The sequence below is a fragment of the Peromyscus maniculatus genome, chromosome 8 (genome assembly GCF_049852395.1).
Source record: "Peromyscus maniculatus bairdii isolate BWxNUB_F1_BW_parent chromosome 8, HU_Pman_BW_mat_3.1, whole genome shotgun sequence".
Taxonomy (NCBI): domain Eukaryota; kingdom Metazoa; phylum Chordata; class Mammalia; order Rodentia; family Cricetidae; genus Peromyscus; species Peromyscus maniculatus.
This window is the reverse complement of record NC_134859.1, coordinates 6836863-6855215: the sequence shown is the minus strand read 5'-3', so window position 1 is coordinate 6855215 and position 18353 is coordinate 6836863. Positions and strand designations below refer to the sequence as shown.

The 18353-nt window shown below is 48.1% G+C and overlaps 1 protein-coding gene across 3 annotated transcripts in view; it reads right to left on the bottom strand.

Annotated features, from left to right (window-relative positions):
- Nucleotides 1-16515, bottom strand: part of Usp7 (ubiquitin specific peptidase 7) — a 55694-nt gene extending 39179 nt beyond the window's left edge. The window contains exon 1 of one of the 3 annotated variants that reach the window (XM_006992115.4): nt 16306-16515. In XM_006992115.4, coding sequence (XP_006992177.1) covers nt 16306-16384 — 79 coding nt within the window. In that variant the 5' untranslated portion in view covers nt 16385-16515. Of the gene's footprint in view, nt 1-15610; nt 16137-16305 lie in introns of those variants that run through there. The other 2 variants (XM_076577897.1, XM_076577894.1) reach the window with 2 other exon arrangements.
- Nucleotides 16516-18353: the final 1838 nt, after the last annotated feature.

The window sequence follows — 18353 nt, the reverse complement described above, 5'->3', positions numbered from 1 at the left end:
GCATGGCAAACAAGAATGCAAGAGCCAGACATTACCCGTGGCAAGGAGTGGCCAAAGGAATAGTATTCAAAGTAGCATAAAAGCTGACCTTGCATAGACAGGACCAGGTAGGTTCACATCATCTATAAGAACCACAAGCTTCCCTTTTTACCCTTGGCTCCCTGCTTTGGATGTTTTCAGCGAGTTATAGTGCACACACTTGCACACCACATCAACACCAAAAACACAACTAAAATATATTAGCTGAAAGTAATACTCCTTGGGTAGTCTTTTGCAAGTTGTATGAGGGAAAGGGGGTGCAGACATCCAGTAGCTATCTGTAGCCTAGGTCTCTTTACACCTTAGAACCAGCACCCTCCTTCCTTCATTACCTAGTTTTCCTTCAAAGTCACTGAAAAAGGATATACACAAAACGTTCCCCCAAAAGGACTTATAATGTGGATACTCATGAAGCGGAGGCAGGAAGATAAATAACCATAGTGAACTACAAAGAGGACCTCGTCTCCCAAAAAGCTTTCAGCCTGCTATGGTGGTGCACTCCTTTAATCCCGGCACTCCAGAGGCAGAGGCAAGTGGATCTCTTGAGTCTGAGGCCAGCTGGTCTACAAATCACCAGGGCTGTTACACAGATTAAACCCTACCTCGAAAAAATAAAAGCAAATAAAACTTAAAAATAAATATTTTAAGTTCTTTTATTTGGCTAAGACTAACAGGAAATCTATTTTAACACTTTCATCACAGGTTGAATGTCCCATCTTTAGTCATACAAACAGACCACCATGCCAGGTTACTCTCCTTAGAGATCCACCCAGTACCCTGTCTTTCATTTAAGGGCTGAAAAACTAGTGCCCAGAGGTACTCTGAAAACTTGACAGCAAAAGCCTGATTTTAATGTAAGTCAAAGGAGGCCACCCTGGGTAGCAACTGAACTTACAAAGCAATGTTGAAGCCAACACTGGCTGTCCACATAGCACATGAATACTGGACATCCTTTTTTTGTTTTTATAATTTATTATTTATTTTTATTTTATATGCATTGGTGTTTCACCTGCATGTGTGTCTGTGTGAGGATGCCAGATCTCCTGAAACTGCAGTTAAAGACAGTTGTGAGCTGCCATGTGGGTGATGGGAACTGAACCTCGGTCCTTCGGAAGAGCAGCCAATGTTCTTAACCACTGAGCCATCTCTCCAGCCCCAATATTGGCCATTCTTGAAGTCAAATCACTGAGGGAAACTTAAGTGCTCAGAAATAGAAAGACTCAACATGGCAAACATGGTCTCTCAGATTACACATTGAAGTAGTGACTGACAAGAGAGACTACACGTGTTGTGAACAGTGAATGGTACTGCACTCTTATAATCTCAGCACTTGGGATGGAGGCAGGAGGATCAGGAGTTCAAGGTCATCCTTGAGCACATAGGAAAGCTTTAGGCCAACCTATGTTATGGGGGCTGAAGAAATGGCTCAGCAGATGAGTACTTGTTATGCAATCATGATGACCAGAGTTTGGATCCCAGAACCCAGGTACCAAACAAGCTAGGCACGCTTTCTAATCCTAGTAGTCATGTCGGGGAAGAGACAGAAAGTTCACTGGGGCTTGGTGGCTTCGAGCCTCCGTGAGAAAATGCAAGAGCAGGTTCAGTCAGATGATGCCGCAATGACAGCAAGTGGTAGAGGGGGACCCCGGTCCTCCCTGGCCTGGCACTCACACACAAGTGCAACTCCCACACATGCATATGTCCATAGAATACCACGTAAACACACAAGTTAATTCAAGAGTATACTTCAAAAATAAAATCACACTTTGCAACACAAACCCTGTCAAACTGGTGACTATTTCTACAGCTACAGAAGCTGATTCTAGCCGGGCGGTGGTGGCGCACGCCTTTAATCCCAGCACTCGGGAGGCAGAGCCAGGCGGATCTCTGTGAGTTCGAGGCCAGCCTGGGCTACCAAATGAGTTCCAGGAAAGGCGCAAAGCTACGCAGAGAAACCCTGTCTCGAAAAACCAAAAAAAAAAAAAAAAAAAAAAAAAAAAAAAAACAGAAGCTGATTCTAACAGTTATACACAGACAAAGAAACAGATAAGCAAAACTACTTGGAAAATGGAACGCGGGTCGGGTAAGAATCCCTTCACTCAATACCAGCTGCAATAAGCAAGATGCACTGTTGACAAAGGGGATCCTTTGTGTGGAGAACACGAAGAACAGCAGGGAATCCAGATGCAGTCATTCACAGGACCGCTCGCTGACTACATTCTAACAAAAGCTCAACAACAACAACAAAGCACAGTGGTGCATACCTGTGATCCAAACAAGTCAGAGACTGCGCAGGGGATCTGAGCTCTAGACCAGGCTGGACAGTTACAGGTGAGACTGTCTCCAATGAACTACAAGAGAGGATGGATGGATGGATGGATGGATGGATGGATGGATGGATGGATGGATGGATGGATGGATGGATGGATGGATGGGTAAGTAGGTGGATGGATGGGTGAGTGAGTGGGTGGGTAGGGAGGGGAGAAGGAGGGAGAAAGAGGGAGGGAGAGAGAGAGCGCAAACAGAACTCAAGAGGGCAGTCTCATTAATGAATGATACAGAACAAGCAGTCTGTAGGGAGAAAAAGAAAAAACAAAACCAGTTTGCTGGGAAGACAACTTAGTGGGTAAAGCTCTTGTACACAAAGTTTATAGCCTCAGTTTATATCCCCAAAACCCACATAATGTCAGACTCAGGAGCTCACTTGTAATCAGGGTACTCCAGAGATGGGAAGATACAAATAATCCCCAAAGCTCCCAGGCCAGCCAGCCTGAAGTAAGCAAGGTGGTTGAAACGAGACCACCTCTGGGTGTGGTGCTGTACACCTTTAATCCCAGCACTAGGGAGGCAAAGGCAGATCTAGTCTACATAGTAAGTTCCAGAAGAGCCAAGGCCACAGGGAACCCTGTCTGAAAAAACAGGATGGGGGTGGGGAACAGGACACCAGCTCCCTAAAGTTGTCATCTGAACTCCATATATGTGCTGTGAATACACTTTTTCTTTGGCCCAAACAATGTTAATTGTCTACCATTTACTCATTCAGTGTGCTTAGGGTAGAGGCTCAGGTGGTCAAGCTCAGGAGCAAAGAGGTCAGAGAAAAACCTGCAGGAATGACTCTCCTTCCACCAGATGGTCCTAAGGATCAAACTCAAGAGAACCTTGCTTGGTGGCTGAGTCATCAAGCCAGCCCTTAACTTTTAAAAAAATTTTGAGGCAATGCTATGTAACCTTGGCTAGGTTAGGCAAGAATTTGTCGAATGCAGAGTTGTCATGTGCTAGGAACCAAACCCAGGTCTTCCGGAAGAGAAGCAAGCATTCTTCACCACTGAGCCATATCTCCAGTCCCAGCAATAAACTTTTTTTTAAAGTGTAACTAGGAATACCTCCAATGGAGCCCACTCTCGGGAGTTCTTTGCTCACTTTCCCATAATAAACACATTTCCTCTGCTCACCCACAAAAAAAAAAGAAGCCCAAAGTGTAGGCTATATCTTTACTCACAGCACAGGAGACAGAAATACTCAGATCTCTGCAAGTTCCAAATCAGCCTGGTCTATATAGTGATTTCCAGGTTAGCCAAGGGCTATTAAAGTGGGACTCAGTCTCCAAAGAAAGAAAATGATGGAGTCAGGAGAATCTGCACGGCTAAATCATAGTGAGAATCCACAGCTCTTAAACTATTTTCAACTCAAAGAACTAAGCACCAACACAATGCGGACAATGCTAAGAGAAGCTAACAAGAAGTCACAAACTCCACAGCCTTGGGAGGTTCGGCACAAGCAGGTCAGAACCCAAAGACTGGTGGATGCTGAGGACTACGGTGCATTGAGTAACTGCTGAGTGTACTGTTTTCTGGAGATGAACATATCTTAAAACTATGGTGTTTTCTGGGCCAGGGGGTAGTGGTGCACATCTTTAATCTCAGCACTCAGAAGGCAGAGGCAGGCGGATCTCTGTGAGATGGAGGCCAGCATGGTCTACAGAGTGAGATCCAGGACAGCCAAGGCATAAGAGGAACTCTGTCTCAAAAAAAAAAAAAAGGGGGGGGGGTGCTATGTAGATATGTATATCTGAGTTCCAAACCTCACACCCACACAAGTATCTAGGCATTGTGGCATGTGCCTATCTACAATTCTACAACTGAAGACACAGAGACAATATAATCCCTGGGGTCCTGTCCAGCCAATCTACGGATTTAGTAAGATTCTATCCCCAAAATAGGGAGTGACAGAAGACACCTGATGTCTTGACTCTAAACACATGTACATCCACAAGCATGTACACAGAGAGCTGGTTGTTCTGAAATGTTGACCACCCAGAGCCCACAACACATGTCCTTAAACAAAAAAAAAATCTCTCCATATACAACTACATAGATCCCAGAATGGTTTCCTTTAGGGATGATTTATTCCAAATCAAAATCATATTCAAATATGTTTCTGATTACCAAAGAGTGATCAGGCCATGAAGATGGCTCACTGGGTAAAGCATCCACAATAGAGAGAACTGACCGGTGAAATTTGTCCTCTGACCTCTGCATGTCATGGTGCACACATCACACAGACAATAAATGATAAAAAGTGACCTACCACAGTTTTGCACTGTGCTTAGTATCTTTTGTTATCAGTTGTTGCGGGCCGCAGGAATATATCATAAGAACTCAGCTGGTTATGGCAAAGTCACTACCTGGAGGGATCATGGAATTCCTCCAGAGGAAGCCAAATCCCAAGGAGTTTTTGGTGTTACTTGGCTTGTTATATATCAGCTGTATTCTGTTATGAAAATCATGTGTGCCTTCATAGCTTTCCCAATTGACTTTTCCCTAAGAAGGACTAACAGTGTAGACTGAGCACTCTCTGGACATACACATTCCAGGTAATTTGGAGAACAGCCTCAGAGAAAGGCTTTCTCTGGAATCAGATATCTCCCTTGGCCACTTTCAAGGACTACAGGATACACCACCCAGGTGGACGCCCAACTTCCAAGGACTAACAAGTGATAGCAGCCCACGTACAAGTCTCCTGACTTACAGTAAATTCACAAGAGGACGCCGCATAGGCCAGGTGCACACTAAGTAATAGTTTTACACAATTTAGCTTAGGCCCTTCTTTCTTACAGCCTTACTAACTTTATAGACCTCTAACTACTTACCTAACCACTTCTAGGAATATTTAGATAAACTTCTGTGCTAACAGCTATGCTCAGCCAGAACTCCCAGTTCAAACCTCCCTGTATCACCCACCAGAGGCATCTAGCTGTACACAGGTTGCCTAGAGACTGAGCACACTTTCCCCCACCCTGCAGAAAAACGGCAGACAGCTTGGACAGATAGGAGCCACAGGAAAAAAGAAGACAGTTTTATTTTTCTCCCATTGACCTAGCAACTTATAGATTTTTAACATCCTTTACCAAACACATTTAAGGTTATAGTTGTGCACGTAAGACCCCTCTTCTTAGATATTACCCATATTTAGCCTTTAGTTGATTCATTAGTCACTTCCCCTTTGGGTCACAAATGGTAATTAACAACTAGTGCCCTTCTTTGTAATTCTTATCAACCCTCCATTTGATCCTGATAGTGGACAATCACTGCCTGAGGAAGTTCAGGCTGAGTGTCCTGGGTGGAGGGGAGGATTGTGATTTTGGGGAGATATATAACTGTAAAGCAGAGGACAGGCCGGGGAAGAGAGAAGAGAATGGAAGAACGAGATGGGTAAGAACTTGAGAGGAACAAGCTGAGATGGGGAAGAACTAGATTGAAGAGCTAAAAGAGAGGACTAGAGGAACGAGATGGAAGATGAGGAAGAGCCAGATGGGGAAGAACAAGATGAGGAAGAGCCAGATGAGAGAGAAGGAGACAGGAGAGGAGCTGATAGGGGAAAGAACTAGATAGATGAGAACCTAGAAGGGACAGAACTAGATGAAGGAATTAAGATAGAACATAGAGGGGACAGTAGATAAATATAGAGAGAAATCAGGCAAGAAAGGAGCTAGACATGAGAACAGAACTGAAGCTGTGTATGAAGGATGTTATGCCAGAGGAATTAAAGCGAATGGATCAAAGAACTCTGAGTGCGTAGACTGATTTACCGACCCTAAAGATTCTCTGCTGGTTGATAGAGCCTTCCGAGGACCCTGGGAGGGGACTATCGAGGGGCTGGACCCCCATAGTCCTCGTTAATCAGTGATCAAATTCCACCTGCTGCACCATATGGATGGCCCGGGCCAGTTTTGGCAATAAACTAAATATTCAAAGTATGGGGTAAGCAAAATCAATTAGTAGAAGAACTGCAGTTTACCATTTGGGGAGTAATGAGGTAAAAAAAAAAAAAAAAAAAACCCTGGAAGAAAGCCAAAGGGGTGTTTAAATGTAAGACTATACTGGCTACATATATGGCCAATGGCTCTTGTGCCCAGCATGAACAGCAAATGGCCTGAATTCCAACCCCACACTGTCTCCTGTGCTAGATGAGGGAATGTTTCTTTTACTTGCTCATTCCTGGTTTGTTTGCTTGTTTTTCTGGTTTTTCGAAACATGGTTTCTCCGTGTAGCTTTTCGCCTTTCATGGATCTCACTCTGTAGCCCAGGCTGGCCTTGAACTCACAGAGATCCACCTGCCTCTGCCTCCCAAGTGCTAGGATTAAAGGCGTGCGCCACTACTGCTCGGCTTCATTCCTGGTTTTTGTTGTCTGTTGGTGCATGCATGTCTCCATGCAGATGTGAACACACAAATATGCACACATACATGTAGAGGTCAGAGGTCAATGCTGTCTTCTTTTATCCATATCCATTTTATTTGTATTTTTATTTTGTATGTGCACATGATATTGTGGGAAGGCATGGAATTAAGAGGGCAACTTTGTGGAATTTGTTCTCTCCATCTACTTTAACATGGCTCATGATCAAATTCAAGTCAACAAAACTGGGAAGCAAATGCCTTTTATCCCCTGAGCTATTCTCGCTATCCTGACTTTATTTTTTGAGATAGGGTTTGAGTCTCTTGATGAACCAGAACTTGCCAATTCAGCAAAACTAGGTGGCCTGGAAGTGCCTGTGTCTACTTCCCCTGCACTGGCATTAAAAGTGCACAGCTGCAGCCAGCTTCTTTCCATGGGTACTGGGGACGTGAACACAGATCCTCATGCTTTGGGGACTAAAAGTGACTCAGTCATCTCCCCAAGCCCTCAGCACCCATTTCTGTGTGATACTTCACAAGGGGAGAGGGGGTAACCTAATTTTCAGAGCTGTATGAGTGACTTCACATCCTTTGACCTTGTATACTGATTGTCCACCACATTGTGGTCAATGAACCTCAGTGCAGTTTCCTGAGAGTCTCCAGGCATTGTGTCTACTCAACATCCATGTACTGCTTCTGACCCATCTTAGAACTTGCCAATATCCTTTCTGCTGAAAACAACTGCCCAAACTTCTAGTTCAGAAGTATGAAGTAGATCTCCCTGGCTACAGTCAAGGTGTGCCTGCCTTTTCCAGCTTCTGAAGCCATCCACACACGGCCATCTCTAAAGCTAGCAGGGCTGGTCACATTCTTCTATCACACCAACTCAGTTCCACCTCTCCCCTTTTGCATGCCAAGGACCCTGGCAATTACACTAAGCCCACTGGACAAGGTAGTATGGTGACCCCATTGAGGACCCTGAATGTAATCACATCTGCAGAAGGGGTTTGCCGCATTGACAAGCTCACTGGCCCTGTAGATTAAAACAGGATGATCGTCTTTGGGGTAGAGAGATGGAACAGCAGTTAAGAGCACTGGGACTTCTTTGAGATGATGGAAACATTTTTGCTTATTATGAACTCTGAGCCCTAATGAGAGACCGGGAAATATCAAATGCCTCTCATCTCTGGTCACACTAGCCCTTCTTAAGACTCATCTGTGACATCTCTATTTCCCAAGCATCCCATCCACACTCCACATGACACTAGAGTCCACCCACCACCCAAACAGGCTCCTTCCCTCTGAGGCCGTCAAGGAGGAAAGGGGGCACAATAACCCAACAGCTAGCACTGTGCCTGCCACCTGTAATCACTTCCTCTAAACACGTACTTTCTGTATTTATTTTCCTGAGGCAATGTCTCTCTACATCCTGGAACTCATTATGCAGACCAGGCTGGCCTCAGGTTCACAGATCTGCCTGTCTCTGTCCCAAATGCTGGGATTAAAGGCCTGCACCACCGCAACCAACCCCTAGTCTGTATTTTTTTTTCCCAATTTTTGCTCACCCTGAATACAATGCTGAAATGTAATCTTGCGTTTGCTTAACTTGCTAATAACCTGGGACTTGTATTTTTATGACCATTTTATCTAGTTAATTCAGTTGCATTGTGTTTCTAATACAGTATTATCCACAGCACTAGACTATTTTTAAAAAAAATCTTGACCCTCGACGCATTCTGATATACCCTATTCAACACTATTGAGAAGGGAACCACAAATTATCCATAAATTGTCACTGCTTTTATTCATTCTGCTTTTCTGGGATACAATGGATCTTTCCCAACATTCACCATACTGACTTCATGTCATCAGAAACCAATCGCACCAGGTTGATTAGGTTAACATTGGGCAATAAAGCTGTGTTAATACTGTGTTAGTATCTGCATTCTCCATAGGCTACCAACACTTGAAAATTTCTGACCTCCATCATCATAAGGATGCTGTGCAGAGCTGCCAGGTGTGTGGTTAGATTATTAAGAGTCTTTTTAACCCTTAAGCCACACTCCCTTTGTCACTATATAAAAATGGAAACTGGGTGCTGTAGCGAATGCTTATCCCAGATGGGTGTTACAGGTTCAAGGCCTGCCTGGTCTACATAGCAAGATTTGGTTTCAAATTTTAAAATGTAAAGCCAAGTTTGTTTTCATCATTAGCAGCAGCAGGAGGCTCAGAGCAGGAGCCAGCTAAGACCACTTCACCATCTACGTAAGGGGCATTCTCAGGGTCAGCACCTAAGCTCACGTTTTTGTTTTGTTTTGTTTTATGTTTTTCCAGACAGGGTTTCTCTGTGTAGCTTTGGAGCCTATCCTGGAACTTACTCTGTAGACCAGGCTGGCCTCAAACTCAGAGAGATCCACCTGCCTCTGCCTCCCGAGTGCTGGGATTAAAGGCGTGCGCCATGACACCCAGCCTAAGCTCACTTCTTTAACTTAGAAGTACAAGGGGGAAGGATAGATGACTCACTTGGGAAGAAATTCTAAGTATCTAAGATGGCTATAAAACAGCAGTAAGACTGTTTGGTGTGGTGGTACACACCTGTAATCGTAGCACTGAAAGCTGAAGCAGGAGAACTATAACATGCATGCCCCCCAATATGATGCACACACAAAATAGTAAAAATTTGAAACATTTAATCAAAGCCAGCAAGACAGCTTAATGGGTAAATGCAGGTGCCACATACAAGCAAGGCATCCCAAGTTCCACCCATGTAAACATGGGAAGAGAACCAATTCCATACATTTTCCTCTGACCTCCACAGGGTGCCACAGTATGCATACTCACACACATACTAATTTTTGAAACTACAAAACAGCACTGCATAGTGACACACACCTTTAATCCCAGCCATGAGGCAGAATCAAACGGCTCTCTCTCTCTGAGAGTTTTAGGCCAGCCTGGGCTACACAGAAACTATACCTAGATAGATAGGTAAGTAGGTAGATGGGGGTGGGGGACGGCAGCAACATGGACTTAGGAATATTTTTTACTACTTCAGTTGGCTTGATCAAACAGATTTCCCTGTGAACTCATGTGACCTAACAACTAGAAGACTAAAGACTTCCATAGGAACCCCCCTTATTATACCCTAAAGAGAGGTGCTTGCCTAAGCTGGCATACACATGCCAACTCCTACGTGTTGTTTTAAAACAGAAATTGCTGGGATCAATTAAGAGTCTTCAAATGTAACCTATTCCCCAAAGTGATATTGATGAAACACACTTGCAACCCAGGCAGTGGCCCACAGCCAGTTCCTAGGGGGCTGTAGGTTTGCTCAGCCTACACATTCAGAGCAGTACCATGTGTTTTCAGTGATGCCCCCTTAACTGTTTCTGAAGGTACCATGGGAACGTGGCAGAAGAGTCAGCTCACTATCCAAATAAATACCTGTGGCTACATCTGGCATGTAAATATTCTACAAGAGAAGCTGCCTTTAGAATTCATTCAGCACTCTTCAAGCAACATGCCAGTTAATCAAAAACAGACCTTCCCAAGTAGAATATTCTGGGGCTGACACCTAATATAAGGTTCTGCTCTCCCAGCACAGGACAATCAGGGAACCTTAGCCACTGGTATGAGATGAAAACAAAGGACCCAGGTTTTACTATCTGCAGCAGGCAGAAGAGTCTCACAGAACTGTCCTGCTTCCACAAGGACCCCTCTCAATCTTTTACATTCTCATTACCCAAAAGAACGAGGGCCCATCCACCAGCTTGAGACCACACTGGCTGGTTCCTAGGTTTCAAACACCAATGAATTTGAAGCTCCTGTCAGTTAGATAGATAAGCTGTTGACAAGACACGTGGGCATCTATCTATCAACAACTGTGACTCAGCAGTGATCTCCATCCACCCTTTATGTGTTGATCTAAGAATTCAACTCTCACAAAACACAGGCAAAAAGGCACAGTTGAGTATCCAGGCCCAGCTTTGGCAAATGCCCACCTAGGCTGCGGCTACACCTTACCCTTCTAGTCCATGCACTCTATTTCTCAGGACAGGGGTTCTTCTAGGCATCTGTCCCCTCTTCCCTTCCTGTTTGGTTCACTGCTGGTCTCACTTTGAGTGTCTATCACCTTGTTCCAGCCCAGGGCAGTGCATTGTCCTAAGAAACTCTGGAAATAACTTTCCAGTAAACCTTCAAGCCCTAACCTTCTGCACACAAGTCTGCGTATCCTCGACCATTTCCACTTGTCTGACTTCTGTTAGCCAAGGAACACATCATTTCTACAAGAGTGGCAGGACTGCCCAGCCTCTGCACAACACTTGACAACACTTTCAGAAGTCCAAAGTAGTTCAGAACACCTTCTTTATGAAGCAGTGACATTTAACACTTGCCATTGTCAAGAAATACCCTGTTACAACCTTGTTCCCCAGGTTCTACCCCAGCTTGGAGAACAAGCAGCAATATCCAGCTAAGTAGTTAGTACTCTTCTAAAAACAACTGGAAACAGTAACAAAAGTAAACTTAGGAAACATTCAAAAGCAGCCTTCAGTACACCTTATGAAGGTCTAGAAAAGCCCAAGTGGACACTGAGGGGGCAGGAAAGGCCTGTTTCTCAATGTAACTTCCAAGAAAAGGTGATGAGGCGGAATCAGCTACTAGCTATCACAGCATTACTGCTTATGGCTCCAGTTCCCTTTCACAAGACCAGTGTACTGCCAGTCACCAGCTTTCTACACTACTGTCTAGCCTGAGTTCCTTGAAAACCCTAGTTCCTGGGCATCATCTCCCAAAACCCGAGAAGGAACTTGAGGTGGCCATTTTTCAAGCAAACACAGTGGTGCATGTCTGGCTGGATGAAGGCAGGAGTTGACTGAGATGACCTGTAGCTTTTAACAATGACATCTAAATGGCTTGAGGTCTTGCTTGGTGTTACATGGGAGACCAAGTGGAAAATTCAGTATGTAGCCCATGACTGCCTAGAACTTGTGATTCTCCTGCCTCTGTCTCCCAAGTGCTGGGTAGGATTGTTAAGTGCCACCTGCCCGGCTCTGATTTGTGATATTGGCCACTTTCCTGGAGTATCTATCTTTTCTTCCTTCCCATAGGTAGCCAGTTTTGGCAGTAACAGACCAGAAAGAGGGCTACTGCAAAAGTCCCAGCAAGGACCCCATTTAAGATGTTGACTGGAGCCGGGCGGTGGTGGCGCACGCCTTTAATCCCAGCACTCGGGAGGCAGAGCCAGGCGGATCTCTGTGAGTTCGAGGCCAGCCTGGGCTACCAAGTGAGTTCCAGGACAGGCGCAAAGCTACACAGAGAAACCCTGTCTCGAAAAACCAAAAAAAAAAAAAAGATGTTGACTGGAAAACCTGATAACAGTATGAGGGACCCACAAAAAACCTTAAACCTACCTCCTAAGTCTGAGGCCTGGTCACCTGTCTTCCTGCCGCCGCCACCCAGGACTCAACCACTAAGAATGACGTGATACAAATCAGTCATTATACAAATTAGTGTGTGGTGGTGCACACCTGTAACCCCAGAACTCAGGAGGCGGCCCAAAGGGTCAGGATACTCAAACCCAGCCTGTGCTACAATTAGACCTTGTCTCCAAGCAATGGAAAAGACTAAACAGAAAAGGTCACCAAGCTGCTGGAGCTTCAGATCTCCAGAACAAATGTCTCCAGACATCACATCTGCTCAGCTCCTGTAAACCTTTTCGTTTTCTCCTAATTTTTTACCTTTAACTCTATATCCCTAGTATGGGCCATCAAAACCAGGAATTAACTAGTCATGGCGTCATATATACTCCCTAAGAATGAGACTGATCCACCAGGAGTTCATAAAGAACACTTCCTAAACTGATATTGGGTCACTGTCCCCCATTCTGTCAAGATATAGTCACAAGCAGGCATTTCTGCATGCCTCCCTCACCTGTGGTGTTTCCTCACCTCAGCTGCAAGTCTGCCCACACACAGCTACAACATTCAGTGTGCATCTGTGCCTCTATCTTGTCCCTGTCCGAGACATGACTGGTGACATTGGTTTCAGCACAGCCCCGGCAGATAAGGATGACCTTTTTCCTAGGATGCGGACACTGAGGCATCAATAGCTTAAGCCACAGGCAGGCCACATAGCAACTAAACACAAATTCTCAATAAAACCCTGCCAACTCTGCCACAGCACTGCCTGACTGTGAACTAACTTAATGACCTCCCTGTCCAAAGAACTAAGAAGGAAAACTAGTCAAAGCAAGCAAGGGTAAGTAAGACCACCCGTCCTTCCGTCCCTCTCCATCTGTGCTGTCTGTCATCGTCAGACTGCGGAGGAGACTCTAACCAGAGGCCGCTAGGAAGCCTGGCAGCACACAGGCTGAGGGAGTTCTCAACAGCCAAACCTGACTGGCTGGCATCAATCAGAGGGACAGGCTTCTGGGCCCCACCAGATTTCTCCTCTACTCTAAGCTCCACCTGGAGATGGAGCAGCTCTTCCAGAGGACCTGGGTTCAAGTCCCAGCATCCACATGACAGCTCACAACCGTCTCTAACTCCAGTTCCAGGGAGTCTGTGGCACCCTCACACAGACATACATGCAGGCAAAACACCCATGTACATAAAATTAAAAAAAAAGAAAGAAAGAAACTTTAAAATCTACATAAGGATAGTGATCAGCCTCACTGGATGAGTCCACTGGATGAGTCCACAAGGAGCCTTACTTTAGGTGTAAAGCTGCAGAGCCAGTCTATGTTGGTGGGCATGGGCAAGAATTCACCTTCTTTTCACAAACATGCAAAAAGGATGTCTTGAAGCTCCCTCCATCTGCCCACACAGATGTGAAAGGGACCCACCACTACCAAACGGTTCAGAGTCAACTGCAGTGGTCTCAAGGACCACTTACTGGTCTCAGATGTTACATTTTGAAAACAGTACTGGTGGGGCTAAGTGCCAACCCAGGAAACAACACATTCTGTTAGCTACTCTGCGGCACAGGCAAAGCCTCAGAAAAGCTTTTGTGTCCTCAACAGGATTGTCACCAGTCTTACAGGTAAGCCACCTTCTTCAGATTATAGACCTTAGCCACTGAAAGAGATAATAAATAAACTGTCAAATTCATCCCTAGTCAGATGACTAGGTAAGGGCCTTGCTTCCACCTCCCAGCAGAAGGCAGGACAAGCTGCTTTTCTGGCCTGTGGTTACAACACAAGTCAACTGTCCCTCATTTTCTCTCTCCCTATACTTTCCTCACCACTCATAATAGGACATTTTAAAAATAACCAATTCTCTAGCGGATGTGCAAGCACTGTGCAGAGGTCAGTAAAAAACAAACGTAACTCCAACAGAGTGAGGCAGGAGGACAGCAAACTAGCCCTGACCTATTGATAGAAGGGGAAAAACAACCAACAGAACCAGTCTCCTGGCCTCCCTTTCCACCGAAACCACCCTGCCCCAGAGGGCGGGCAGACAGGATGCTCCTCACAAAGCCTTCCTTCCCAAGCTGGGCAGAACTCTGACACCCTCCAGCTGCTGGCTCTACAGAATCCAGGCCAAGGCTGGTGCAAGCCATTAACTCCCTCCAGATCCTATTCACAGCCTGGCTTCAGAGACCTACCAGAGTTACCTCAGTTCCACTATTCCAGATTTTGGAAGAAGTATTCTACTCTTCCTGATCCTAATTGACAACAGTTGGCATAGCACCCTATTTAAGGAATGGGAAGACTTAAAACAGACTGCCTAACACACACACACACACACACACACACACACATACACCCTACCTGTGGGCACCCCACACAGACCAAGACACTACTAGCTCACATGATCACAGCCCTATAAGACCGCATTTTCTAGAAATTAGAGCCTGAACAATAAAACTAAAAGCCACAGCATCCATTAACAACTAAAACTGGGTTAACTCACAAATGCAAACTCTGGTAGGAAAAGGAAGCTTCATGAGAAACATCTTGGAAGCACACAAGAAGCCCAGGATCTAAAGAGTGAAAACCTGTGACGATCACCCTAGTCTCTTAGCAAAGCTTCTGCAACTTTTGCACATTTTCCCATGTACAGTCTGTATCTGATACATGCTGTCCAGCAATGTCCAACTTGACTATCACTGGTATGCCCACAACACAAGACTTTTATTACATCTGATGCTATTTGAAAAGGAAGAAAGTGCAAATACAACTCTCCACTTAGATGTGCGTGAAGTATAGCATTAAAGGAATAGACAATTCTCTCAGCAATGAGTCCCATCAGCTATTTGGTTTAAGCATACAAGCAAGACGCTCTGAAATTATTGACTTGTTGAGGCCAAGAAAAACAGTCTAGCCCTTGGCATGGACGCAACTCTTCTTCCCCTCACCCCATTACTGCCATTGGTAAGACCCACTAAAGGGTCTTTTTCATCTGCAGCATGGTCAGACAATTGTTTAAGAAACACCTACTGACCAGCATCAAGTTATTCTCAGGAGTCATGGATCAGTATTCTCAAAGTATGCAGCGCCCCACCGAACAAATATGGTTTTATCCTAACTTCCTTAGGACCTCCATTCATTTATGAAACCCACTTTCTCTTGCTGAAAGTAAAATGAGAACAAACCACCTAATGGTCCATTCGGGTGTCCCTCATTGGTATTCCTGCCTGCCTGACCCCCTTAAGGCAGGTAACGGAACAAACTGTTTTGGCTTCGTCCAAAGCACCAAGTAAAAAAACAAAATAAAATGTGCTAGCGAATGACCAACGCAGCGTGGGATCGATCCCCCGGAGTCAGACCCTTGCCTTGACAGCGCTTTTACACCAAATCCAGATAGCCAAGCTCCTCTGATCTGTAACCAGTTTAAAAAAAAAAAAGTACCAAGATAAAACTCCTGCCGCTGGGGTAGAAAGCCGAACGCGTTACCTCCAGAGTCTAGTCTGATGCTGTTGGAGGCAGCCATGTGCGGCGGAACTTTCACAGTTTCAAGCACACACTTGGCCGGATGTGGACGGCACCACCTAGAGCCAGGTACCCAAACTTGTCCAGCAGCAGAGGTAACTTATAAACTAGGCGGACCTGAGTGCGCACTCCGAGTCAGTCAGTCCAAAGGCTGAGGACAGCTGCGCGCCTCGCAGGTGTCCTCGCAATTAGGCGCGACGCTGGGCAGCGCAGCTCAAGTTATTGGGAGGAGGATCTCCGGGGGCGCGCTCAGAAGCAGGTGCAGGTGAAGCTGGCGCACCCGCCCCCACCTCCTCGGCGCTCAGCGGCCGGCCGGGGAGCTGGCCCAACCAGCCAGGCCAGAGCCACACACCCCGGAAAGGGGACGGTCCCGGGGGCCCGCCTCCCGACCTGGGTGCCGGGAGCCAGCACACCTCGGTCCTAATTTACGACCCGGGCGCTTTGTGCCCAGCAGGCCGTGCGCTGCACAATGCGCTCAACTCGGGGTCCCGGCCACCCCCTGCCGGGCCGCATGACTGTGCAGCCCGGCCGGGCACGGAGTTGCCGGTCCGGGTCCGGCCGAGCGGCAGCCCGGCCTGCTTAAAAATGGCGAGGCCCTCGCGTGGCTCCCGCGGCCGCCCGGGCCACAATGAAAGCGCCGGCCCCGCGGCGGGCCTCACCTTCCATCTCCATGTCCTCGGGTTCGCTCAGCTGCTGCTCGCCCGCTTTCTGCTGCTGCTGCTGCTGTTGGTGGTTCATGTCGGCCGCGGCCTGGGCCTCGCCTGCAGCCGGAGGCCCGGGCTGCGGGCCCGGCGGGCGGGCGGCTGCTAGCCGAGGCGGCGGCGGCGGCGGCGGCGGCGGGGCGGCCTCCTCCTCCTCCTCCCGCGCGTCTTCGGCGGCGGCCCCGGGGCGGCCCGCGGCGGGCGGCGGCGGCGGCGGCGGCAGGGAGACGCGCACGTACTTGCTCGCGATTCGCCCAATCTCGGCGCCGAGGCGGGCGGGCGGCCGGCGGGCCGGGCCGGGCGGCCTCCTCGCTCGCTGCGGCCGCCGCTGCCGCCGCCGCCGCCGCAGGGCCCGCCTCCCGCCGCCGGGGCCGGGGCTGCGGGGCCGCGGGCCGGCCGGGGGCGGAGGGCGGCCGGGCGGGGGCCGCGGAGTCAGCCCCGCCTCGGGCCGGGCGCGGAAGACTGGAGGCCCGGCGGGCCGCGGCGAGCCTGCGGGCCCGGGTGCTGCCGGCTGCGGCGGCTGCTGAGGCTGCGCGGGCGGGCGACGGGCCGGCCGCGCTCGGGGCGCTGAGGCCTCCGCCTCCTCGGCGTCGTCGTCGGGGCTCCGGCAGCGGATGCGGCGCCCGGCGGCTCGGCTCGGCTCGGCTCGCTCTCAAAATGGCGGCGGCGTGAAATGTCACATCCGCATGGGGGGCGAGAGCGGGGCGAACGAGACGAGGGCGGGCGGCGGGCGGAGCGGGAGGCGGAGCGGGAGGCGGAGCGGGGAGCGGCCCGCCCGCCGCTGCCTAGGAGCGCCCGCCCTGCGCTGCGGCTCGGCGCGCCCGCGGTCCGCCCTGCTGGAGCCAGGCGCCCCCCTCTCGTCAGCGAGGCGGGCGCAGATCCGGGGCTGCCGAGGTCCGGCCGAGGGGAGCGTGCCCGCGGGAACTGGGCTCGACCCGGACCTGAGGCTCGGCGCCTTTTTTACCGCCCTTAACTGGTCCCTCGGGTCTCACCCGGGCGGATACGTGGGAAAACTTCACTTTTCTTGCACCCCGGATCCAATAAGGCGGTGGGAAAACTTCACTATTTCGCGCCCCAAACCCAATAAGGTGATCTCACCTACTCCAACATTCATTTATTTCCTTGCTAGCCCCCCCAGATTGGCCACGATCATCCACTCAGAAAGACGGATCTCCTCTTTTTGTCGTTTTGAAAACGAGCTTCTCGGGTGTTCCAGGATGGCCTGGAACTTGCTATGGTACCTGAAAACGGCCTTGAACTCCTGATCCTCCTGCCTCCACCTCTCTAAGGCTTCGGGAGTCAAATGTTACGAAACGACCTTTTTAAGAGAGTTGAAGAAAAGTTGATTTATTTAAGGCCGAAGCCCCAGCTGACTTGGTATTCAGGCGTGCTGGCTTATTAAAAATATATTTTAAAATGGATTTTAAAAAGAAAAAGATTGCGGGGTGTGGTGGTGTATGCCTTTGATTCCAGAACTTGAGAAGCAGAGGCATAGCCAGTTCCAAGCCAGCCAGGACTACACGGAGACCCTGTCTCAAACAACAAAAACATCTCATAGGCTTGAAGTTTTCCCATTATGAAGGTTTCCCATTATGAAGGCTTCCCATTATGAGACCGCCAGATCACATAAGTAGCACCTGACTCACCAGGAATCAGCCCCTTCCCCGATCACCCTGAGTTTGGGGTGGGGGAGGGGTAGTCATACCAAATTCTCACAAATACTATTGAGCAACTTGCACTGGCAAAAAAAAAAAAAAAAAAAAAAGGAACCTTTTCTGGCACTTCATAACTTGCAAGAAAATGCCTAGCCAATCCAGGATAAAAGTGCAAGAACATGCTACCCTGCCCAAGGACACCAGCCAACCCTGCTTCCTCTGCTGAGTTCAAAACCTAAGCAGACGCCAGCAAAACGGCTGAGTGGGCAAAGGTACTTGTCACCAAGTCCTATGACCTGCATTCCTTCCCCAGGACTCACATGGTGGAACTGCATGTTGTCCTCTGGATTC